We start from the raw sequence: 25,867 nt of genomic DNA on the forward strand, positions 1-25,867 counted from the left end.
TCGTCGATTTTTTGTCGATCATTCTGTCGTTTATAAATTATGTCTGTTGCAAAAACAAAATCGAATATAAGACGAAGTGAAAAAGGGGTTTGGTAGCCGAGTAGTAAATGCTTCTGATTTTTACGCCAGGTACTGGGTTTGGAACCTTTGCGCTGTCAATCCTTTTTGCACCCAAAAATGCTCACAACGATACATTTCTATATCTGAGATACATTTCAATATCTGTTTCCTAACATTTCTATATCCGTTTCTATCTGTTTTTTACAGCTTGCAAGTCTATTTCACAGCTATTCCGGCAGTCTATCGGCTATGTTTTTAAGGTCTGTTAACACTTTGTCGTGAGTTTTGAAGTCAAATGGAAGTGATGATTTTGGTCACGCCGAAACAGGAAGTTAAGCGAAATGGCAATTTTGAAGCAGAGTAATAAAACGTCGTTTGAACAAACTTTCACTTTGTCGCTTGTGTTTTTTTAGTCACACGCTGCAATTTGACTTCGTTTATGACTTTTTTCATTTTTTATCAGATTTTTTGTAAGTGATTTTTCCAGTCCATTCTGTGCGTTGTTTAGTGCGAGTTTTTGTTTAGTCAATGAAACAATAAGAATTCTTTAATTGTTTCAGAACTTGTCCTGCTTTAATTGTTTCAGAACAATCCAAGAATTAGATCGTATTGGTGCTCTGTGTTTTTTGTAAGATGTTTTTACAGCTTTTTCATGACTTTGGGCTTTCAAAACGGGATAAACATGTAAAGCTCAGCGGGCATAAGGTTCCTTAGAGGCCATTAACCGCGTTTAGTAGTCCTTCAAGTGCTTAGAGTGTCGAAGCTACTGACAAGGCCTTCATTCAAGGTTAAAATGTCATTTTTAGAAGTTTTTGAGCCCGAAATCTTCTATTTTTTTTCGTTTTTGCGTCATTTTTGGGGTTTTTTGTCTGACCAGTCTAATATTGAGGTTTGTAAAAGTTGATATAGGTCTTTTGCGAGACATATTTACTTTTTATAACCATATAAATTTTTTTTCTTTTTTTGAGTTAGCCCTAGGTGTCAAAGAATCTCCTCCAGTGTTTGATATTAGGTTACTGAAAAAATGTTTGGCCATAGAATGGTTATCAACATTTAATTGTCACAAGATTCATCAATTTTTTGATAAAACTTTTTAATTTTATTTTGAATTTTTGTCAATTTTCAGGTTTCCCTAGCCTCAGGGGCCAAGGAACCTCCTCTAGGGTTTGATAATAGGTTACTGCATAGTTTCTTGTGGCAATCAAATTGTTCTCATTTTTTTAATATCACGAAATTAGGCAGTTATTTTTCTGCGGCACCAAGGGCCCAGGAACGTCCTCCAGGGTTTGATCTTTATGAGCCAGTGAAACTGTTTAAGGCTTGAAATAGAGATACTGGATAGTCTCTGGAGACATTGAATTTGTTGTGATGATATAAATGTCACAAATTTTACAATATTTTGTTTAAATATGCACTTGTATTCAAATTTTTTGTTCTGCCAGTTTCTGAGATTTAGGATTTTTACTGGCCGGCGAAACTTTATTAAGTCTTGCAGATTGGTTACATTACAGAACTCCAGAGACAAAGAGAAAAGGTTTTAAACATATATGCAAAATTTTGAAACTTTGTTTTTTGAAGCATTTGTCATATTTCTTCTTTATCTGCCTTTAGTGGCACATGGTTCTCTTTCAAGGCTTGTGCGTGAGTTAATGAGTATATTGCATTGTATCATATTTAGCCTTCAGGGTAAAAGCTTCAAGAGTTTTAGCATTGATTATTTTGTTTAGTTTGTTTGTTTTAGTTTTAAGATTGTCTTTTTGGCTGGGAATGTTCAATCGTTCTCTTGGTTACATTAGTTCTCATTTTTTTTCAATGAGTTCTTCAGATTGTATTTCAGGACCTGTCCTGTTTTGTTTTTTAAATTCGCATTACCTTTTGATTACGGTTTTCGTTTTACATAATTTAGGATTTTTGCGTTTGACTCATGACTTACCGCACTCACTGTTTAAATTATACTGCACTCACTGAATGGATTTTAAATTATTTCAAGCACTTTGTGACGCAATTTAGTGTATACGGTCCATATCAAAGAGGAAAATCAAAAGAAACGGGATAAACCGATATAGCCCGTTCATTAAGTCATAGTGCATTAGGTTATCAGAGTCCATAGCGATTGCTAGCTGACATAAGTATTACGCCTAATAGTTTCCAGTTTAGAAACTGAATTAAGTTTAGTTTTAGAATGTAGCGGAAGCTGCACACCGAATTAAGACGTCTTTTGAAGCTTTCTGCCAATTTCTATCTCTTCTTTTTAATAGCCGCGTCAGCAATTCCAGGCGGCTATTCTTGCGCTCCTATTTTTTTATCGTCTAACAGATTTTTGTTTCGTCTTACTGACTTCTTGGAATTGACTTTTTCAATGACTTCAGTGACTTCTACTGCTTTGCTTATACTGTTAATATTTGACTTCGTGTGGTCATTTCTGCTTTTAGGTCATTGCGTGACTTACCTCACTCAAAAAAATGACTTCTGAACTTATTATGGAACTTTAAGTTTTGTGAACATTTACTGATTAAAGGTCAATAGTGTGCATCTATGTAGTGCCAAAATTATATGTACTAATTCCTGAATAATAGAGTCTTGAGTTTTAATATCGAATATTAGTTTTGAAAAAGCTCCATTAGGGCTTTTTCCTTGTAGAGCAAATGTGTCTCATAAAAGTGACCCAAAAAGTCTAGTGGTCTATTAAAAATCTGGTGGTCGATCTGTCAATCTTATTTCTTTGGTTGTTTCAATTCAGGGTGGTCCACAAGCGTCTATAGCGGCTATTTATTGGCAATATGCCGGCTATGTTTTCTGTTTCAATCCCGATGTGCGTCAAGTGACTATTTGCCGGCAATGTTACTTATTTTTGCACCCCCGCAAATTTCATTTTTTCGGGAACTAATCGATGTATTTTGTTAATTCAGACAACATTGATTTTATTACGAGGCGCTAAGAAAATGAGCAGAATACTCAATGGAAGTTTGTCAGATAGGTTCTCTGATTTTGCATAGTTCAAATTTTTGTCCTGCACGAATTCCCATATTGCCCAGGTTTTTATCTTTGGAAGTTGACAACTAGTTCCTGACATTGAACACGTGAAAATATTGTTAAGAAAATATTGTTATTTTTGGCGAAGCTTTAGACTTTTTGATGAGAACTTGATCACAGTGATCTTTGCATGTTCAAAGAATGAGGAAAGTGTTTGAGCTTGAATTTTAGTTTTGAGTAATCTGGGGTTGGTTTTATTGGCGTGGAAGCAAATAACGCTAAAATTGGAACAAAATGATCAGAGCCGACAGATAAGGCATGAAATTTGGAAGCCAATCGAATGCCTTCTACCCCTTAAGAAGCATCGTAGTGATCTGTTAACTTATATCTCGAGATATATGTAGTAAGAGGAGATCTACTGTAAACGTTTTTGTTGCTCCTAATATTGACGTATATATTTGAACTGATAATTGGGTCGGGAGAGCGGTCGCACATTACCAATCTTCATATAATAATAATAATAATAATAATAATAGTAATAATAATAATAATAATAATAATTTGTTTCCAGAGGTCAATAGAAAAAAAATATCTTTATTATGTATATTTACATCGAGTCAAAATCAATATCACCCTGGGAGATCCCTATTAGGCCATGGAGGCCTGTTTTCAAGCGGAAGAGAAATGACTATGGTAGTTACTGACTAGAAAAACAGGAAAATTACCTCTGTCAGTAAAATACAGAATTAGTTCTTTGTTTGTATTTAGATAACAACACATTAGAAGAAGATGCAATTCGTCATTATGTTAAATCCCTATGCAGTACTACTTCTGAAGACAAATTTATTAAGGTGAGCTGCCCATTTATTTCGAAATTATCTTATCGGGTTGCAAAAATGATTATCTAAAAAGTTAGGAAGAGGTCGCTTTTTAAACTTTATTTTTACTGGCGCTTTAAAGTTTAGCCTACCTCAAATGCAAATAGTGGCCCTGAATTTCACTGAGTAAAAGTTTTTCGCGCTTAATAAAGTTAACTTCCTCTACAAAATAATAGTGAAATCATTACATAATCAGCTTGCATGGAGAGAAATTACTGTCATTAGTAGTCAGAGATTTTTCTTTAACATCTCGTTTAGAACTAAATAATTTTGCTTGTAATCCATTTTTTATTTTTATATCTGAAAAGCTAAAAACACAATTTTGCTATTCTTTTCAGTCTTATTTGACCCAAAAATACGATACTTATATTAACACGAGTTCTACAAAATTCTAAGAGTCATACGTATAATTATTGAGTAACTGTCATAGAATTGGGCTGAAATTTTTAGACAATTTACAAGCTGAAAGTGCCAACTAGAGATGAGATCTGCAAGTCGGTTGAGAAGGCGAAAGAAGAGGAGAGGACGAAGAAGGCCAGTGGAGCTGGGATAAATGGATCTGAAGCAATGGATTTATCCGCTGTCAACTCCTTCGTCCTCGAGACCATTGATTCCACTATTATTGATCAGGATCAGGTATGTGTATGCTTAATATTGTCTCATGGCAATTTTTTGTGTAGCGTAGAAAATTGTTTTCTCATACATCTGGCGGTAATTACAGTCGTAACTGACATTCGTCCCGGCGGTTAAAAGGCTATCAACCATTATCAATGTAAAAAGGCTAGTGTGTACAGACAAGAATAGCGGCGTTAAGGGGGGGCACAGTTTCCTTCCAATGCCCGGCCTATTGCTAAACTCTACCGGGCTTCAATCTGAGATAATTTGAATTTTCGTTTTGTTCAGCACAACAAAGTTATTAACTTTGCTTGGTTGGCGCACGTGCTATTTTCTTACGTAGTAACGTGCTTTATAACATAATTCAATTTGTAACGGAGGGTCATAAAAACCCTAGGGGGGGGGGGGCGAAACAGAATAGATCCGAAATAACAATCCACCAAATCTATGCATAGTTAGTTGTATGCATAGCTGACATTTAATTTTTATACTCTCCCGAAAATTAAGATGTCTCAGTTTCAACGTAATCGTTAAATGCAAATTACTAGATGCAAAAATTGATTGGTTTCTTAATAGTTTTCCTATCAGTGTTCTGCTTTTGATGTTTAATTGCTCTCAAACGAAGTCTGTAGCAATTATATTAGTCCTGTTGGTCTTTTTTAATGCGATTTTGTTGTTGTAGCTGTCGCACAGAGCTGCAGTTCGCAGGTAATTTTGGCTGGATAGAGGCGCTTATTGCCATTTTTAACTGGTACTCTAGTTGCATTTGTATCATAATAATAGTAGTGTGACTGCCTATCTACAACTTGCTTGTGGTGCGGCGACCTTTCTGCATCTACATGTTGAATGACATGCGGTCCCCGGGTTGTCCCCGGTCATCAGGAGGGGCATCGTCAACATCAGGGGAAAGGGGAAAGGAAGGCGGATTATTCTGTGCAGTGTGGTCGTATAGGACTGATGGTATTAAGTCCAGCCATTTGGCTACTTATATTGGTCTTTCCCACACGTCAATCAAATTCAGGTCCGTGGCGTTCTTACTGCAGTTGAAAATGTGGTTTACGTCATGTACTGCATCACATTTGGGACAGCGGTTATCAACGTTGTCACAGATTTTACTCAAGTAAGAGTTTAGCAGGGTACAGTATCCAGTTCTCAGTTGTGCTAATCAGATACGTGCAATTCGTGGCAGCGTTTGTTCTTCTGCTATCTTTCATAAAGGTGTGGCTAGTTGCTTGCTGTCTCTGTTCAACTGAGTATGTAATGTGTGTCGATGGATATTTTTGAGCGCATCTTTGTATTCAATTGGCTTTTATTGTTTGTGTGTTGTTTCACGCGGTTTCTATAAGCATCATTTATTGTCGTTCTCATGGGACGAAAACTGGTTGAAGAGGTTGTTTTATGATCAGCACGATGCTTCTGATAACTGCCGGCTAGAAATTGCGCTGCTAATATTTCTTTGAGCTTAGACAGGCAGCACTTCACCCCCATTGTGTAGGTCATTGATGTCGGAGCTTTTTACACAGCCAGTAATTTTGCTAAGAGCATTTTGTTGCGTTTGCAGGTGGTTCCTGTTTGTTTTGCTGATACTGGAAGCCCAAATGGCAGCATCGTAGTTCAGGACGCTTCGATCGAAAGCTTTAAGTCAGTGATTGTCTGTTTTGTGCAGCCCCAGTCGCTACCAGCAATCTTTTTCAGTATGTTATTGTAATTTCTCTTTGGTGATTCTTACATGCTATCTAAAATTGAGCCTACTATCAAGTGTAGCACGCAGTACTTTGACCTTGGACTTTACTGGTATTGGTGAATTGTTGATAGTGAGGTTTGGATCAAATTGGCCTCCTTGCTCCAGGTTGTGAACACATTTGCACCTAATTTTTCAGCTGATACCTTAAGTTTTCTTGTTTCTGGCCAGTTGTGTAAAGTATTTAGGGTTTGGAGTGATGTCAAGTAATTTTTCAAACTGTTGTTGAGATGAAGTTAAATCATCAGCGTAAGATGTTTATATCTTACGGGGATAGAGGCAGCTTGCGCATGTAGATGTTGAAGAGCATTGGCGATAGTAAAAAAAAAACCTTGGGGGACACCCTGTTTGACTTTTATCCGCTCTGATTTGTATTGTTCTATTCTACGTAAGAAAACCTGCACTATATGTTTGAAGCGACCCATCTTTTAGTGCTATTCGATAATGGTGCCTCGTATGTCCCGTAATGATAGGTTGTGATCAACCGTGTCGAAAGCGGCGGTGGGGTCTAAGGGTACTAGTGGATTACGGTTGCAGGGTTTCTTTTGATTAAAGCCTTTTTGTATTTTGGTTACAATATTGAGAACTATTGTCGTGGAGTGCTCTGGTCTAAAGCCATGCTGATGTTCTTTTAATGGATATTCTATAAAGTCACTTGGTAAAAGTTTTTAGGTTAGTTTTGTGATGGGGGAGAAGCTTTTAGATTCGTCTATGGGCTTTCCCGGCTTGTGTAGGGATATAACCCGGCCGACTTTCCAGATGTTGGGTATTTTTTCACTGTTTACAGAAAAGTTTCTGGTGTCAGTGAGGTATCTCAGTGCTATGGGGCCTAGATGGTGTAAGTGGATTGGCGCTATTCTTTCAAGGCCCAGCTCCTTACTTTTCTTTGTGTCTCTTATAGCTTCTTTCACTGTGTTACACTTAAACATTCTGCCCTCTGTTTCGAGTTTCCTTATTGTTCTTAGTGTAAATCTGTTTTCGTTTGTCGTGGGGTGTGGATTGTATTGTTAGTTAAACTTGTTGGCGCATTTCCTTGCATCATGGTGAGGAGTAGGTTTCTTAGCCTCAAGGTATATGGCTCTGTTTGCAGGTGGTTAAGCGTTACTTGACGAAAGTCTTTTTACTGTGATCCTAAGTTTAGAGCAGTTACCTCAGTAAGTGTGTGTTCAAATTCGATCAACTTTTTGCGTTTTTGAATTTGAACAAGTTTGTTTTTTCCATTGTTTAGTTGCGTTATTTTGTTTAGTTGCGATCCCTTCAATGTTTTCTTTGAAGTTCATCTCTTTTCAGAAAACTACTGTTTCGCTGGGAAAATGGGCAACCACTGTCTAATTCTTCCCTGTGAGATATGCGTGACAGCCGCTGCATTTATGGTTTTCCTTAAGGTCTTCTATGCGTGGTAGACATATGTTGGCCTTGTTGTTTCTTCAGTTTTAGTTCCATGTCGTCTTTAAAACTTGCCCAGTCAGCTTTGCGGAAGTTGATGAAAATTCTTTGTGGTATTGTGTGTGATGAGGTCACGGGTGATGGATAGAGCTATTGGTAAATGGTGCGAACCTAGTGCGTACGTCGTACGCCATTTGATGTTCATTTGCTATGCTTGAGCTGGCAAGATTGATGTACAGGGAGCTGTTACAAGAATCAGGTCCTCTTGTTTGGCTTCTTCGCTGTGTACTACATGATTAGTAAGGTCTGTTTCACTTGAAATATTGTTTCCTGTTGTCTTCCGGTAGTTTCGAGTGCCGTAGAGGGCTATGAGCATTGAAATCACCGCCAATAGTGCAGTCATCTAACTCAAGTAGTTTACTGATTGATTTCTTGTCCAAGCCATAGAACTCACTGCAGGTTGTAATAACATCAAACTAGTGAAAAACTATACCATCTGCGTCTAGCTGTGATGCAGGATACGAAGATGGTATTTAGGTTTTCATTAGTTTGATGTTATTACAACCTGCAGTGAGCTCTATGGCTTGGACTTCTAAGTGTTTGTCAGAAGCCTAAGTTCTTGAAATGTAATTGTGTCCTTAATGATAAAAGCTACTCGTTCACCTTTGCCTCTCTTTGGCCCCCTTATTTTAGATTATGCAGTAGCCGGGTGGGCTTTTGAGGGTGGATTTTTCGTTGAGGCTGGTCTCCTGGATGGTAGCTATTCGGATGTTCTTTTTCTGCTTCCAGTCTATGATGTTGTCTACATTTGTTTCAGACCATTACAATTCAGTTGAAAAATGTTGAGGTGTGTTGACGTTAGTGGGGAAATTTTGCCTTGTATTTGCTTCTATTGCACCAAAATCAGCGCTTGCAGTCAAACTTGCAGTTCCATTGCTCTATGGACTGTAAGTTGGTGCAATTCGGGTGTACCCAACCTCCCTGGCCGTACCAGACGCCGTGTTCCAGTTGCTAGGGTGACAAATAGCACATGGCGTAGGTCCGGGGTTTGTTTCAATGCGGCCGAGGATAAGAAGAAGCAGGGCAAATAAATGTTTTCCAGTCAAATTCTTACTAGGGACCAGAGAGACGGCTTGCCTGATCCCTCCGCAAAACTCTTTTCTCCCCGTCTGTGAACAGTGTGTATGGATCCTGGGAGCTGTTGCCCGCTCGTAGTTCTGCCCCGTAGAGGCGTCCGTACTTAAGAACCGCTTTTCGCTTGACAGATTTTTCCTCTGATCCATTTGACTTTTAGTCCTCAAAAACGGGCATGAAGTTCTCTTAGAGCCTTCTCGCTCACTAGTTTCCAATTATGCGATTCACAGAAACTGTTCCGGAGACTTATACTTAAAGTGTGAAGGGCGGTTCTTCCCCCACCAACAACAACCCTCGGCGCCCCCCTCCGCCCACCGCTGCGTTCACCTTACACCCCTTCAATTAAGCTAAAGCTGTCCTCACTAAACCATAGCTAGCCACTGACGAAGACAACCGGTCGTTTGAGAGCAATTCGCTCCGACGTTAGTTGGATATATTAAAGTGCCCTGTTTTGCTCAAACGGTTATCCACGTGAGCTATGAAGTGTTTGATAGCCGCCCTCGTCTCAGCGGGCTATTATGGCGGCACTTTTTTTAATTCAAAGAGTTCAAATTGTATTGGGGCGCGTGCCTTTTTGAAGCAATTTCATTAGAGTGAATTTTCAGGCAGGAAATGAAACCGGTGAAAAGATTTCGACTGGTTTGTTTAATCATACCGCTGTTTTCGAGAGAACGAGAAATTGGTGTTAATAAGCTTTCTCTCAGCGAACAATTTTATCACAATTCTTTCGCTGAACAATTTCCAATACGATATGGTTAACTGCGCTCCATCGATCTTTGTATTGATTGTTAGTGCGGTGGTCTTTTAGCGTTTTGTTTGCTTGACCGCTTTTTTGATAGACCCTTTTGACTTTTCGTCCTCAAGAAAAAACCCGCGATAAATAGGTAACGCCGGAGGGCATAACGATTTTTAGAGAACTTCGGCCTACTAGACTCTAATTATGTAATTCTTCAAAAATATTTTGGAGACAAATTCATTGTGTGGTTCTCCGATTTTGACTCCCCAATTGACCCCACCATCCCCACACATGCACATCGATCATCTCACCCGATTCCATCTCCCTGTAAGCTCACCCCACACGCCTTCAATTTAACTAAAGCTTGTCTTCCTAAAACGTAGATCACTAATGGCTAAGCAATCCGCTCGTTAGTCGTTTGGGAGCAATGCGCCTGACGTTAATCGTTTAAGTTTTTACTCATTTTAAAATTTTTATTCATTTTAAGGATGTTTGAGCGCAGTGGAGCTAAATGGCGATTGGTCCAGTGGCGTAAGTTTTTTAACTCTAAGTTTAAGTATAGCGAGAAAGCGACTTGAACAAAAATTCGCTTTCTCGCTTGTGGTTTTTTTGCGTCAGTTTGACTTGGAGCGGAAGTTTTCTAAATGATCTTCAATCTATTCATAGATCATTCTAGGTCTAGGTTTTTGGTCAGTGAACATTGTTTGATTTGTATATCGTCCTGCTATGTTTTTTTTTAATTTCGTCGAGCAAAAATTTGTTTCTCTGTACCTTAGTTCACAGCTTGTTCGTCATGTGCGTGAAATTTTTTTGGCTTATCTAGTCTAGTTTTAGTCTTCTCTAATTCTACATGAAGTACTGCTGAGCAAATTAAACTGGAGTCAAGATCCAAGAATGAAATCAAAAATGGAAACGGGATAAACTAACAAAACCCAATTTTAGATGCTCGCTAGTTGAAGTTCGTTCTTTTAAGTCTATGTTATCAATTCTTTGCAATTGAGTATCAATAGCAATTGCTTATTGCTATTGATACTCACTCTGCATCCTATCATTAGAAAACAATTATATGTCCAACTTGAAATGGCATCCAAATAGTTCCCACTTTAACGGTTATTGTACATAAATCAGGTTTCATTCTTTGTTCATTTTTTCAATCTCAATCAGGGTTGTAAGAATCAATGAGTGCTTTTTTCGCAAATTTGCGGGATATGTTTAAAATTAATTATTTCAGTGCAGCTGTGCTCTTGACGGAAGTTGCATGTTTGTTGCTGTTTGTCGTGTTTTTTTATAGCCGCGAAGCTGTTAGCTGAACTTAGCTGTATTGCGGTGATGTTGGTTTCGTTTTGGCGTCTGCCGTTCTTTGTTGTTTCACTTTTGTTCACGCTGCAATTTTCAAATGAGCATCTTTGCTGATCTTTTTTGCAGATATTTCACTGCTCTTTTCACACTTTTGTTTGTGATGTCATTTCTTAAAATAATTGGCGATGAGTTTTAAGCGTAAGTGCGTGGTAATTGTTTTGATCATAATTATAGCTGCGAAGATGTAACCTGTGTGGAGCTATATTGCGGTGGTCTTGGTTTTTTTCGTATCGTCGTCTGATATTTTTAGTTTTACGTTTATTCATACCGCAAAGCTCAAAAAGCCTATAACTATTCCTCTCACTAACAGCATTTGCGCGCATGACGTCATTTCTCGCTCTCTAGCAAAAGCTTTTAGGTCATTTGTGTGAATAATTTTTTGATCATACGCTGCACAACTCACTCAATAAAATGACGGTTACACTTTAAAGGTTTAATTTGAATGGATTTGTGATCAAAGAAACTCGTATGTGTAATAAAGGTCCCCATAAGCGGCTTCTGCAGATTGAATTTTAACAAACCTAATTATATCATCGCTGAATGTTTTTACATAGTTTTTTGAGCGGCGTCGGTCGCTTTTTCAACTTATTAATTGCTCTCAAACGAAGGTTGTTGCAATTATATTAGTCCTGTGGTCTTTTTTATGCGATTTTTCGCTTGACCGATTATTTGTCCGAACCGTTTGTCTTTTGGTCCTCAACAGCGGGATAAACAGGTAACGCCCAGAGGGCATTAAATGCTCTTAGAGCCTTTCAGCTCACTAATCTATAAGTATGCAATTCACAGAAATTGTGTTGGAGACTTATACGCATGCTGCGAAGTGCGGTTGTTAGGAGTTTGACCCCCTTCCACAGCCGCACCCCCCCCCCCCACTTCACCCCGTCACTTCAACCCCCCCCCCATCCACACCCCTGCGCATCATTCAGGCCGTAAGGTGGTGCCCCCCCCCCCCCCCCAAGACACGCAAGTCTATTTCGCAGCTATTCTGGCAGCCGCTGTTTTGTTTAATATTTTGTCTTTGCTCTCTAAATGGCTTCTTATTTTATTAAGGCCACTTGAGATCACTTTAACTCCTTTTAAAGTCAATATAGGCCTCCTATATTGTGCTTAATGTTAATAATAAAACATGGTTACCAAATCAAAATTTGTTTGAAAAGAAATTTTTAGTTGGGAATCGTTTGTCTTTAAAAATGGTGGCAACTGCATCAATTCAATTCGGCATCATTTCAATTCAGTTGCTATCTAAATTCAACATCACGTCTGTTTCGCAGCTTTTTCGGCAATCCTCCGGGCATGTTTGAATTAGTTTGAGGTTTTCTCGTTGGAGTTTTAGCAGCAGGACGCCTCAGAATTAAAGTTTTTTCAGCGGTATAATTTGGCTTTCAACAGCACGGTATTAAGCCTTACAATGACTGGAGCTGCATTTTAGGTACTCGCTTGTTTAATTTGATAGAGTTTTTGAGCTGCAATTTTTCAGCTGCACAACTTGTGGCTGTGGCTTCCCCCCAAGTCTAGTGTGTTTCAACCAACAATGCTGTATCAGACTTCAAGAGATGGATTCAACCTCAGCCAGCTGTACAGGAAGGTCGAGGCCCACTCTCCTGTCATTTTACTCATTAAAACTCTTAACAAAGAGGTGAGTTAGAAGCAGCACTGTTTTTGCGAAACTCAACAGTTGGTTGGATCGGATGCCGCTTATTTACGCAAGTTTGAACAGAAAAATGCTACAGAGAAACTAACGCTGTCATCGATAACATTTTTTTCCCGGTAAGTTAGTTTTGTTATCGAAGTAAATGAATGGTTGGGTTAAATGTTCAATATTTTGTATACCTTATAGTTAGATGAGATTTTTGTCAGATCAGAGAAGTAAGCCTCACTTTCTGCTCATCTTGGTCAAACTGACACGTTCTTTTCTTCTTATTGTGTTGTCTATCTTCTGAGCTTTAAACTGGTGACTTGATCGTTGTCGACAGGTTTAGCGTTTGATCAATTTGTTCACAATTTTGAATTGTTAGGTTTTCGGGGCATACATTTCAACAATGCTCAAGCACAGAGGACAGTATGACAAAGGCATGGGCTTCTTTGGAGATGGCCAGACATTCCTATTCTCACTCAGTCCCAAACCAGTCAAGTACCCCTGGGCCAACAACCCGTCTGATCCTGGCTCCAGTCTGTTTGTGTCTGCTCAAAATGAACGACTAGTTGTCGGCGGAGGGTGAGATATTTTTCTCTCTATTGCTGTGACGCGCCAACACGGTTCTGATCAAATTAATTAGCAAATAAGAAGAGAGTATTTGTAGACGCGTTTGCTTTCTCAACGAATTAAATTTCACAGAAACATGAAACATAAACTTGATTTAGATGATCTTTTAATGCTGCTTTTTTCTGTTGCTGGTTGATCGACGCAGGCCTGCAAAAAAGTGTGAAATCTTATGTCTCGTTTCCAAAATAACGCGGGCCTCACTGAGTATTTGTGGTTTTTGTGATGTGGTTATTGTGAGGTTTTAATCTTAGTTTATGCTGTACTCATTTAATGAGAACAGCTGATAATTTTTCGAATCTTAGAAGAGCTGATATTTTGTTCTTGTTAATAGCCGCGCCAAGAATTCAAGGCGGCTATTATTGCGCTCCTAATTTTTTTACTTCGTCTAACAGATTTTTGTTTCGTCTTACCGTGACGTCCTTTCTGCTTTTAGGCCAGTTGCGTGTCTTACCTCACTCAAAAAAATGATTTCTCAACTCACTTATGGAACTTTAATTTTTATGAACATTTAGTAGTTGAAGGTCAATAGTGTGCATCTTAGTAGTTCCAAACGAATATGCCCTAATTCTTAAGTATTAGTCTTGAGTTTTTGATTTCGAATATCAATTTTGAGAAAGCTCTTTTAGGGCTTTTTCCTTATAGACCGTATGTGTCATAAAATTGACAGTACGTATCTAACCCAAAAAATCTAGTGGTCTACTAAAGGACTTTTGGTCAATCTGCCTATCTTGTTTCTTTAGTTGTTTCAATTCATGGAAGGCCAGAAGTGTCTATTGCGGCTGTTTTCCGGCAATCTGCCGGCTATGTTTTTCTAATTGATTCTAAACCTTTTCCGAAGAATTTCTGTCTGTAGGAATCACGAAGGCCTTGCCATAGACTGGGCGATGGACAAAGGGGTTTCTAAGACATGCACGACGTTCAACAACCCCCCTCTAGCATCCACAGAAGATTTCTCAATCTGCAATGTGGAGGTCATCGGTCTAAGAGACGACTGAAGTAAAGCAGTCAACTTAAACTACTGTTGATCTTGGGGCTAGTGCCACTTAGATGTATGTTGTAAAGACGGCCTGATATTTGCTCCAAAATATGTCAATACAGTTGATAAGATATGCTGGTATTGTCCAACCTAGATAAAAGTTGTGAAGCTGGTCAAGAATACCTAAAACTGGCGCTTAGTTTACTGCGTCGCGCAATTTGTTCCAAGATAAAAGATTGGCACCCCTGACTGGTATTTGGGATCGAATTGGGAAGGATAAATGTTACATGAACAAAGACAAGCCATTTGAACAGTTATCATCGTTTGAAGCAAATAAGAAGAGGCTGCTGGTTTATCTGCGCTGTAGACCATTTGTTTCTTTGCTCAAACAAATACGATTAGTCCTGAAATTGAATCAAATCTTTGCATGATTTATGATGTCATTTGAGTGCCACTACCAAGAACTTTATAACTTGAAGCGACCTAATTTTTACATGTGTAAAATGGCAGATTAAGATCTTTGCTAATGGAAACTCTTTAAATCTCGTAGATTTGTTGGAATTGATGGCCACCAAAAGGTTTTGCAATACGTTGGTAATGTTGACAAAGTGCGCATGATTAATTTCGATAAAATACTTGATCATCGAGAGAAAATGCAGTTGAATATCAGTGATGGAATGGTGCAGTAAACCGAAATATGATGTACGTTTTAAATTACACTTCTATGCAAAAGGAACCTACCGCCCTACCTTAAAGAGCTTCAATTGCCGGCCAAAAATATAAAGTTCTCGGCACGAAAAGCTTATTAAGCTATTCGAAGTAAGGGGTTACTATTTTTAAATAGAGATATTTCAATGCTTCAGATTTCAACCCTGATGAGTGACTTACTAAACATTTGCTGAGAGGCAGATGGAGGGGGGAGGGGGGTTCTACAAAGCATGTTAGATCGCTAGCCTTTTTCCAACATTGTATTCTTATTTTGTTGCGCGCGATCAATATCAATGCCAAAATTCTAAGATGTAATTTTAAGTTTTAATTTTATACACGTTATGTCTTAAATTATACTTAAGTTGAAGAAAGTTGAGTTCAATCGAAATATAACCCCGTGAATTATCCAAAATTCCGTGAGTATATAAATGTCATTACATGCGATACTACTGTTCGAATATTTGACTCTATCTTTTTATGTAGCGATGAATTATTTAGTCAACAATTCATGATAGGCAATAATTATTAGATCTGAACGATATTTATTTGAATGGAGCTGAATCTTTTTCCTCCGTGATGATAAAGTTCCTCTGAAAACTATACAAGAAACTATTTCTCTCCAATAAATTGCGATTTTATAATTCCAGAGTGGTATGACCGTTGATGACGATGAGTAACCTATACAAACAATCTGATTTGTAAACACCTGTGACAGAATTTTATTTGTTCAACGTGTGGATAGTAGGAAAATTTGAATAATTCTGCAAATAGTCAAAGTTGTCAACCTCCTCTAACTCAGTCAAAAAAGTTTTTTTGTTGCGGAAATTAAAAATGCGAGTCATTCTCTCTCTCTCTCTTTCTCTCATTTCAATTGCCATGACTTGTTAGCCTTTTTTTCAGTAGTAATTTTCAGTAAATAAATTTAAATCAACTTGTATCGTTGGAAAAATGATAAGAAATGATTGAGTTTTCATATTCCTGCAAAAAAGAATATTTCGGATAGAGATGATTTTGTTCTCAAGAGGAGGAGGAAAGAGATCTTTTGGCGTGAATAACGTGCACGATGCTCGATTAGTGTGTTTTTGTAAATAGATGTATAACTTTTTGCAAATGTCTCTGATTCACTTGTTGATTGGCAGCGAGCAGTTGTGTAACCCTAGATGAGTTGTTCCTCTTAAATGGTGCAATAAAACATTGTTAGAATTATAAACCAATTTATTGTTATGACACCTTAACTTTTTCAACTGCTTTAGTGATAAACAATGAACTGGCGTTGGTGTCGGTCACTCAAAACTCACCAGGAAGTCGGCCATTCAGTTTAGAACAGTTTAACTGAAATTAACAAAAATGGCTCCTAAAATCAGTTGCAACTGTTCTTGAAATTATGGAATTGATATTTTGGAAACTTTGTCTTGAAAAAATTGATTTTCGTGGCTCAACGTTAGTTCATCATATGAATTATCAATTGATTAATTGCACTCAAACGAAGTGCAATTTTTCGCTTGACCGATCTTTCGTCTGACGCATTTGACTTTTGGTCCTCAGAAACGGGATAAAAAGGTAGCGCTCGAAGGGCATTAAGAGACCGATTCTAGTCTCTTAAGTATCGAATTCACCGAAATTTTTGAGAAGACAATTTCAGGGTGTGAGGGGGCGGTTCTCAGTCTTAAATATTTGACTCCCGCCTCTGTCACCCCTTATCCTCTGTCATCCCGACACCCCCGTCAACCCTCCTCGAGCCTGCAGATTTGGATGCCCTCTCGTCCAGCTCTCGCACAACCCTACGCCCCCCCCCCCCCCCCGCCGCCACATCGCTGTACCAAAAAGCTACAATCAGCCGCGTTAAGTACTTTTTTCAATTAATTTCTTTGCCTGTTGTCCAAAATTTTTTTTTTACAATTTATGTCTAAATAGTTATGTCTATCACTCTTTCAACTTTTTCACTCTTTATTTCTTGATTTTTGAGTGATCTAAGTGGCACTTTGAGTGATCTAAGTTCTGAAATAAAGTTTGCTGGTAAAAGCGACTGCGAGCAAACGGAAATGAGAGGGATTGTAGCTGAGTGGTTAAGATGTCAGATTGCCAAACTGGAGGTCAGGGGATCGAGCCACAAGGCGATTTTTGCTCCCATAAAACATTTGTACCCTACACCCCTTCTAAGTTCAATTGCCCCCGCCTGTCATTTGAGAGCAATTCGTCCGACTATAGCCGGTTTATATTGCTTTTTGTTTTCTCGTTTGGATTTTGGTTTTATCGTTTCTTCGCATTAAAATATTTTGCGGCTGGTTTATCAGAAAGTTAGAAGAGCGTATATAAGTGAAATAGAAAGTAGACCGTCATAGGCAGGATTTACAAAATACCGTCATAGAGAAAATCAACTGAAAAATCATTTTGTTTATTGGTTCCATTATTTCTTCCCACGAAGTTCTCCTTAAAAGAATGGATCTTTTCCGTTTGTGCCCCCACCAGTACGGTATGCTCGAGAAAGCAATGTGTTCAAAATAGTATCACGAAATCAGGTTGTGTTGTACTAAATTCTGCTGTTCCTCAAGGAACAGTTTTAGGTCCATTGGTATTCATACTTTATATCACTACTTTGTGAAACCGGGTCAAACAGTTGTGATGTTTCACGGTTTGCGGATGATACAGTGATTCTGTCATGTACAGAGTCAAGGACAGGTACAGTTATTAGCAGTTGACCTTTAATCAAGTTGACCTTAAATGAGGGCAAAACGGAATTAAAGGTGTTTGTTAACAAAAATTATCATTTGTTCAATGTGTCCTTTTTAAAAGGTACTGATTGGAGCCAACGAATAACTGCAGGTGAACGTAACTAAGTGCAGGTGATTATAACTTTTGTTTAAGTCAACTGAATAAAATTATCAGTAAAAAGGCATCAGTAATAGATGCGGTTTCTTGGTTCGGAATCAAATACCTGTAAAACCAGGAAAAAATCTATTCAAATTTGTTCAATTTGGGTATTTGTTCTTTTTTTCCCAAATTTACCCTATTATTCTATTTAAAGATTTTGTTGAAAAGACAGATATATCGGGCCATAACAATTTATTTTCTCAAAACCAAACGTAACGAACTAACTTTGAGCGAATTGCTCCAAACGACCGGCAAGCGGTTGGCTTCGTCAGTTGCTAGCCACAATGTAGTGAGGCTAGCTTTAGTTTAATTGAAGGGGAGTGGGGTCAGCGCAGCGGGAGGGGGTGCACCGGGGGTCTGATGGGGGTGGGGCAACAGTAGGGTTCGGGGGAGTAACGGTGGGAGGGCGGTTTTTGGCTGCATGGGGCCTTTACAGCTTGAATGTGTGTGTGTGTGTGTGTGGGGGGGGGGGGGGTTAACCTCTAAGAACCGCCCTGCACATTATAAGTATAAGTCTCCAAATTAGTTTCTGTGAATCGCATACTTGGAGACCAGAGTTGAAAAGCTCTAAGAGCATTTAATGCCCGCTGAGCGCTACATGTTTATCCTGTATCCTGTTTTTGAGGAAGAAAAGTCAAATCGGTCAGACGAAAAATCGGTCAAGAGAAACATCGCATACGAACAAGACCGACAGACTAATATAATTGCTACAAACTTCGTTTGAGAGCAATTAAATATGATAATGCCCGGATTTTTTACTGAGAGGAAAATTCGTCCATTAGAACTCCAAGAATCAAAGTATCAAACGTTTTCTATATTCGTGAGCAGACCAAAGACCGCTCTAATAAAGGCTTGAAAAACTGATGCCAATTAATGTAAACCACCGTACCTTGCCCCTTTTTTAGCATCGAGAAGTAAGTCGAAATGGAGTGACAGTTCAATTATACTAAATTTCATTCGGAAGTTGAATAAGCTTGCAATTATAATCAGAAAAGAGACGTCGAAGAGCAAACTCAAAAAGGAGCGGACAAAGATTAAACGGCACGAAAGAGTCTGAATGGATATAGTAGGAGGATTAAAATTCATTTTTTATTAGTGATGTGCAGGGGGGGGAGGGGTGAAGTGAGAGGGGGCTGATGTGTGTGTGTGTGTGTGTGTGTGTGTGTGTGTGGGGGGGGGGGGGGGGTTCTCGAATGTAATTTAACTAAGTGGTTATCTTTGGTGTACCTGTTCAGATTACATAAAATTTACGTAGCAGTTACCACCACAAACAACACTGCCGCCTTTAAATGCCACCATTAACACTTCTACTACACCATTAACAGAAGTCTCATAACGCGCCAAAAGTAAAAAAAAAGTTTGTTTTAATTCAATAATTGAATTAGGTGGTTGATCAGTTTAGAAATGACGGAAAGCGACAGATATAAAGGCAATTGCGCTTACAATGAAGGAACCGAATGGTGCCAAGCAAGCTCAATAAGCACAAAACAAATCAGCATATTGCCTCTGTTCCGGTTCCAGTTACGCATTTTCGAGGTTTAAAAGTCCGAAAAGGTTTACGTGGCTATTCTTATTCTCAAGTAGTACAAAGTTGCCGAAATACTATCAAAGAAAATATAGTTCCACATAGTAATCAGTTTACGCCAAATAACACACTGAATCCGGATTACTCCGTCGTCAGAGAAATTAACATCTTAGAGGGAATTATTAGCACACGAGGAGCTGCAAAATTAAGCTTTCAAGTTCAATTTTTTTTAATACTGTACTGTCAGGTGTGCAATTAAGGGGTTTGAAGGCATAATTTTGCAGATAATAAACATTTGAGAAATTATAGATTGTGGATTTCTCGAATAGTATACATTTTGTCCTTGGAAATACTGGCATCGCAGCTTCATGTAAGTAGACAAGGCGGCTCGGTAATGTGCGATGGCACATAAGGTTCCGACCCCGCCCATCCACAATTTTGGCATAATTGTCTACCAAATGAGGAACCGATAGAAAAACCCAAAAATTATTTGCGAATCCCAAAAAAGCCCAAGTCTTTTTCAAAAAAATTCTGTATGAACGATAAGATAGCCTCCAAAGCAAATAACTCAGGGGAGTAAAAATTGATGCATTAGATTGCTGTAATATGTCAATATTAAGAAAGCGAGTCAGGACTAACAGCAAAATCAAACAACAACAACAACAAACATTAATTACATCAAAAAATTTCTGTCCCTCTTAAAAACTAAATTTAATAACAAAGTCAACATACCGTCAGATAAACCTAAAACTAAACAAAATAACTTATAAATCACCAGAAAACATATGCGACCAGTCCATAAAAAGGTTTGGTAACAATCATACCAAAAAGAACGAAAACAGTAAAGTAAAAAAAATTAAGTTATTTTTTTGAAACAGTTAACTTCAAAGTAAAAAATACCATTAGGAATCAATTAATATTACCACAAATTTACGATTACCACTGCTTCTTTAGAAGGGCATTCTGATCTGTCCTTATTCATTTTTAAAGCGGCTAAAAAGAACAACAAAGAACAAACAAAATTTCAATTGAAACTTGCCAGAAAACGCTGTCAAAACCGTCAAGCCAAATTTTGGCAATCAAAATATATTTGATTGCGCCTTCTTCAAACAGCTATAATGTTTTACGTGGCCATTCTTTAGTAAGACTAGGTAACAAGTAGACAAAAAAGCGAAGTGCTAAAGTATGTAATACTTTTATTTTTTTTTTCGAAACAAAATTACATTCAATGTCATGAAAGGCATTCATTACAAGAGCTATTTAAATAGGGTCGTTTATTCATGAAAAGGAAGCCCTCGAGACCTGTAATTATTCAGAATATTTCTTGCATCTACAAAAAGAACGTCAAATATGACAAAAATCAAATTATTTTACTTTTTTTGTGAAAAACCGGTGTCGAAGCCAGTAAGGTCATAACAAATTCTTTGAAAAACAGATTTTGGGACACCAATCCCTTTTATTTCCTTGACACCCATAATGTCATATTTGACCTGTAATTAACTAACGAGATTAGGTAACAAAAAGAAACTTAAAAAGAACAAAATTGCAAAGTTAAAAATTTTTTTTTTATATTTTGGAAAACGATTGTTTTCAAAGTCATGAAAGCCATCAGCTATCTACTAATATCAGAATATCGGTTCCTCTGTTCTTCCATAAAAAGCCAATGAAAGCTATCACTATACAAGAAATTTCATACGACCGAAACGACAAAGTATAAATGACAGTTAGAGACAAAATTAAGAAATTCAATTGATTTCTTCAAGAAAGAGGCGTCGAGGCCGTTAAAACGATGATGTATATCTTTTACGATTTTAATATGTTCAATTGTGCCTTATTCTGAATGCCAATAAGGTGACCTGAGAACTGTCAATAATGTGATAATATGACAAAATTAGAAAACGTGAAAAACTGGCAAATATCAAAACAAACAAAAATCTGAAATCTTGTAGTATCAGAACCAGAAAACAATAACTTCAGGCTTAAAACTGCAACCGAGAATAAATGTTAAATCAGTAGAAAGAAGAAGCGGTCTTTCTTTGCTGACACTAAGCTGGAAGTTGAACAAATTAAGAAAAAATTAGAGGAAAAGTTAATTAAGCCATTATTTATTGAAAAGTCAATTATTTTTAAAAAAAGAAACGACCATAAACTTTCAATTAAAAAACTAAATGCATTAGCTTGGAGCTGCTTTGCAAGCGAATTGGTTGGACCTATCACTCCTGAGCTTTTATTTGATATGTTCTGTTCTTTATTATTAAAAAAGTCTTTTTAAAAAAAAAAAGACCGACTGATTACAACCCGATTTTTTTTGGATTATAACAGTCCAAGAATGGCCCAAAAACTAGCCCTGCTAATACCTATTGTCCGTTAGGAACAATTGATTTTTCGAATGTTGTAGATATAAATAATTTGTTAGTTGAAATCTCAAAATAAATTCTGCATTTTTGATAATCAACGAGTAAAGTTAGCAAAAAACGGCAAAGTTTTAGCTACAGTGCACTCTCAGCGGACTCTGAAGTAGAAATAGCCCCCCTCTGAGTCTACAAAGGTTGTATGAGTGTTGTTTGGGGGTGTACTGTCGGCAAATTTAATCAAAGTGGACTAAAGTAGCTTATTTCGTGCTGTTTTTGATGAAAAAGGCTAAATTTTGAAATGTTTATCCAAATTTTTTGACCAAAAAAAAATAAATCAAAACAATCAACAATGCTTGTTCGTCTTCAAAAATAAAATCAACGACACTATTCTTAAAAATTATAACAAATTTTAGCAAAATTGACGAAAATTTAGGCAAAAATTCCGGAAAATTTGAATGAAATCAACGTGAATTCACTACTCTTTTCTCAGAAGTTTAAACCTCGATAACTCCCTGTAGAAAACGAAAATTAAAAAAATCTTTTTAATTCAATATTCTACGCTGGACGAGCTTTCTAATGATACCAGTCTCAACTCTCTACGATGAATATATCGAGCGGCGAAAATTCACGGAACAAAAAAAACCCATTTGAGTATATAGTTCCTCCCCCCTCAAGAGGGTCGGAACAATAATAGGATAAATGCGAAAAATAGTGATCACGAAACAAACAGCGACGTCAATCCTATCATGAAGCAAAGATGTTTCTGCTAAGTCTGTTTCATCTAATGTGGAATTGCATCTCAAGTCGAATCTTGCTTAAGCTTGACTTGTACACGCCTTTTGAGAATTTGTCATTTTGAAGTTCATGTTAATTTACATATCTTCGAGATGCTCGCGCTTGAAGTTTTGTTTGATAAATCTCCTGCGTTTCCTCCTGGCTTCTGGATTCCGTTTGCCACAATCGTCGTCATCGCCTTCCGCATCCGCATCCTGGCTACTGCTCCTAGCTGTAGATTTTGCGGAATTAGACCTCTCTGACAATCCAGTGACCTCTCTGGAGCAGAAACGAGAATTAGGGTTGAGATCCGATTTTGTAATCACTCACCGAAATTATTCGTGTTTGCTATTTAGCAATTATTTATGAAATGAATTTACTCCTTTCTAGTCGCTTTATAACGTGGTCCAGTTTTGACGTTTAGATTTTTCGGTGATACGCAGTCTAAATAGTAGGTCTAGTCGTTCTCTATCAACCCTTTCTGTACACAAAGGTGACATTTGTTATGATCACTTCGATCTTCAGCATTAACCAGGCTCTTAGCAACCAACTATTGATCTCTACAATTGATGAAATTACCATAGTTTCTATTTGATGTAGTTTTAATAAATGTTCTGCTAAATCCGTCAGATTCCGATTGTGTGCAGCACAGAATGTTTTGACTTTCAGCTTCATACCTTCAAAAATTTTAAGAGTCAGGCCGAGTAAAACAGTTACAATGTTCATGAAATGTGTTTAAATATCTAAACATTATTGATAACATATGATACCATAACATATGCTAACAATATGATACCAATATCGGATCTTTCCCATTATAGCCCCCCACACCAGCTTAGTGGTCAGATAACCTATAGCCCCCCCCCCCCCCGCAATCATGGTAATTATACCATAAAGATGGGGCTATAATTTCATGGGGGGGGGGGGCTATAATGGGAAAGACCCCCAATATCAACCGTATGTACCGCATATCAAACTGGCAGTTGATTGCTAGCGACATCTTCGATAATAACGTTCTGCATTACGACAACAAGGAATAATTTAGAACAAGGAGGATTGGTAATGTGGGTTTGCACAAAATTCCAGCCCGAACAACAAAGATAAAATTTCAAAAATTAAAACCTGTTTACCAAGAACATGCTGAACACTAATCATTGAATTAAAAATTGTTATGGCCTTGCTTAATAAAGGTTTACAATTAAAAGTCAGATATTTTGCATTATTTTCATTGCAACCAAAAGTATTCATTTGAGGCTCTCTACTTAATTTTGCCCAATGATGAGCTAAAATGCGTGTATCATTTTTATGCTGATGACTCCCAATTTTTCTTTGAAGTAACGGATGGACAACTTGAACCTACTTATGAAGAAATTCTTGGGGAAATTGAACTGTGTTTTACTTCTTTGAAATTGAAGCTCAACAAAGACAAAACAGACATTATTGTATTCAAACATACCTTGAACAGAAGCTTTTCTTTACAGGTTACCCCTTTCGGAGATCCTCTCATTGAAAAGCAACGTATTAAAATACTTGGCTTTCTACTTGATACAAGTCTATCGCTAGAAGATCAGATAAGTTCTGTGAGAAAGAGTTGTTTTTACTACCTGAGGAAAGTTTTTTCTTGCCGACAATTCCTAGATAAAGAGCTGGAAATTTTGTTCGTTAGATGCTACGTGTTATCTCGATTAGATTATTGCAACGTACTCTATCTTGGTCTTCCGGAATCAAAATTGAAGAAACTACAGAACGTACAAAATGTTGCAGCTCGTTTTGTTTTCAACCAGCCGCGTTTTTCTCGAACAAGCGAGCTAATGAAGAAATTACACTGGCTTCCGATAAAGCAACGAATCCAATATAAAGCTGGCTGTTTGATGCACAAAGTCAAACATGGAAAACCCCCGACATACCTTAAAGATCTTTTTCAATTGAACTCATCGTCTTCGAATCCATCGCGGCGGGAGCTTTTTCGGGTTCCAGCAGTCAAAACAAACTACGAGAAGCGTGCTTTTATGAATAGTGGATGCTACTACTGGAACAGCCTGCCTAGTTATGTTCGCAATGAGTCAAACTACAAATGTTTCAAGACGATGCTCAAAACTCTACTATTTTGTCTAGCCTACTAACTGAACGAACGCACTTTTGAGATTAGAAAAGGTGCTAAAACCATCATCATCATCATCATCAATGATAACTATTTGGAAGATTTGAAAAGTTTGGAGAGAAGTTGAGTTTGACAGTCAATTTTTTCTAAGAACATATCAGAGATAATCGACCAAACCATTTATGCTGACAGACACAGTAGCATGCACGCATTGAGGTATACATGCTTTGGAGCTCATTTTAGTGAAAACCGTAACAAAACCGAAATAAATCGTTGCCGTAAGAAGAAAAAGTTCTTCTATTTTAGGTTCTGTATCTTTTTTTATTAACAAATTAGATATTCTGTTTCGATCCCCAGTGTTTATTATCCCCCCTCCCTGTTACAAATTGTGGTTATATTGCACGGTACTATATGTAAAAAAAATAGTACGTGCGCCTGGGGGCCTAAAAGTTATATGCGCACTTAACTGGCGGTGCGGCGAAACAATAAATGCAATATTGCTGTATAAATCAGACACTTTCACTTTGCGAGCTAATTATGCGAAATTAAATCAATTCATAACGACAAAAGCATATAATAAAAAATAACATGACGCCAAAATAATTGCTCTCAACCGACTGGGGCTCAATTCTATTGTAGCCTGCTTTTGTCTGGGTAGGTGTTGGGGGAGGGGAGGGGAGTGGAGGGGAGGGTTGTGTAGCTTGCAGACAAACTTTGACACACTTTTCAGTTTTAAGCTTCCGCCAATTGAGTCCAGCTTCTTGAAATTTTGAATGAAAGAAATATTTAGATCACGCGAAAATCAGAAAGTCAAGGACGTAAAAGGCGGTGTAAAAGTCAAAAGGCTCTCAACTAAAATTTGCATTAGCTAAGCAAAACGACTTATACGACTACAGTAATTCCTTCAAATTCCGCTCAAGAGCAATTAAACAGCACGTATAAGAATACAGCACGGCATGTCAAAAAGATTCAAAGAAAGTGATTGAAAACTGAATAATTTAGAGGTAATTTTCTTACTTCCTACGAAAAATAATATTTTCTGCTTTTTTGAAACAAAAGTTTTTCTAAAATTACTCGTTGTGTTATTTTCAAACCATACCAAAAGTGCTCCACCAAAGACGACAATTTTTGGAAAAGTTGTCGTAAATTTCAGACTGGATGTACTTTTGTAAGATCAAAGAGGCATGTGGATATTGCTTCGGCCTTTAATTTACGGACGCTTCGAATTTGCTAACAACGAATTTGGATTTTTTTGAAATTCAATATCAGTAAAAATCTGACCAGGAAAATATAACTGTTAGAAAATCTGATGAAGATAAATTTTCAGACAGCTGAATTTGAATTTGAAATTTTCCCGTGTTTATCAATGTGAAGAGTTTTCAACGCTAAACCAATTTCTATGCTTCTTTTCTT

At 37.6% G+C, this 25,867-nt stretch overlaps 2 protein-coding genes across 2 annotated transcripts in view; one reads left to right on the forward strand and one right to left on the reverse strand.

Moving 5' to 3' along the window:
• Positions 1-15,447, forward strand: part of LOC142344895 (GTPase-activating protein skywalker-like) — a 38,539-nt gene extending 23,092 nt beyond the window's left edge. Inside the window, exons 7-11 of the mRNA XM_075396944.1 lie at positions 3,802-3,884; positions 4,362-4,547; positions 12,360-12,518; positions 12,898-13,097; positions 13,999-15,447. Of these exons, the coding sequence (XP_075253059.1) occupies positions 3,802-3,884; positions 4,362-4,547; positions 12,360-12,518; positions 12,898-13,097; positions 13,999-14,140 (770 nt within the window). The 3' untranslated portion in view covers positions 14,141-15,447. The remainder of the gene's footprint in view (positions 1-3,801; positions 3,885-4,361; positions 4,548-12,359; positions 12,519-12,897; positions 13,098-13,998) is intronic.
• Positions 15,448-22,267: 6,820 nt separating this feature from the next.
• The window catches only part of LOC142344897 (uncharacterized), a 217,429-nt gene continuing 213,829 nt past the window's right edge, over positions 22,268-25,867 (reverse strand). Inside the window, exon 49 of the mRNA XM_075396946.1 lies at positions 22,268-22,632. Coding sequence (XP_075253061.1) covers positions 22,452-22,632 — 181 coding nt within the window. The 3' untranslated portion in view covers positions 22,268-22,451. The remainder of the gene's footprint in view (positions 22,633-25,867) is intronic.

Source organism: Convolutriloba macropyga, chromosome 8 (genome assembly GCF_964194025.1).
Source record: "Convolutriloba macropyga chromosome 8, txConMacr16.3, whole genome shotgun sequence".
Lineage (NCBI taxonomy): Eukaryota > Metazoa > Xenacoelomorpha > Acoela > Convolutidae > Convolutriloba > Convolutriloba macropyga.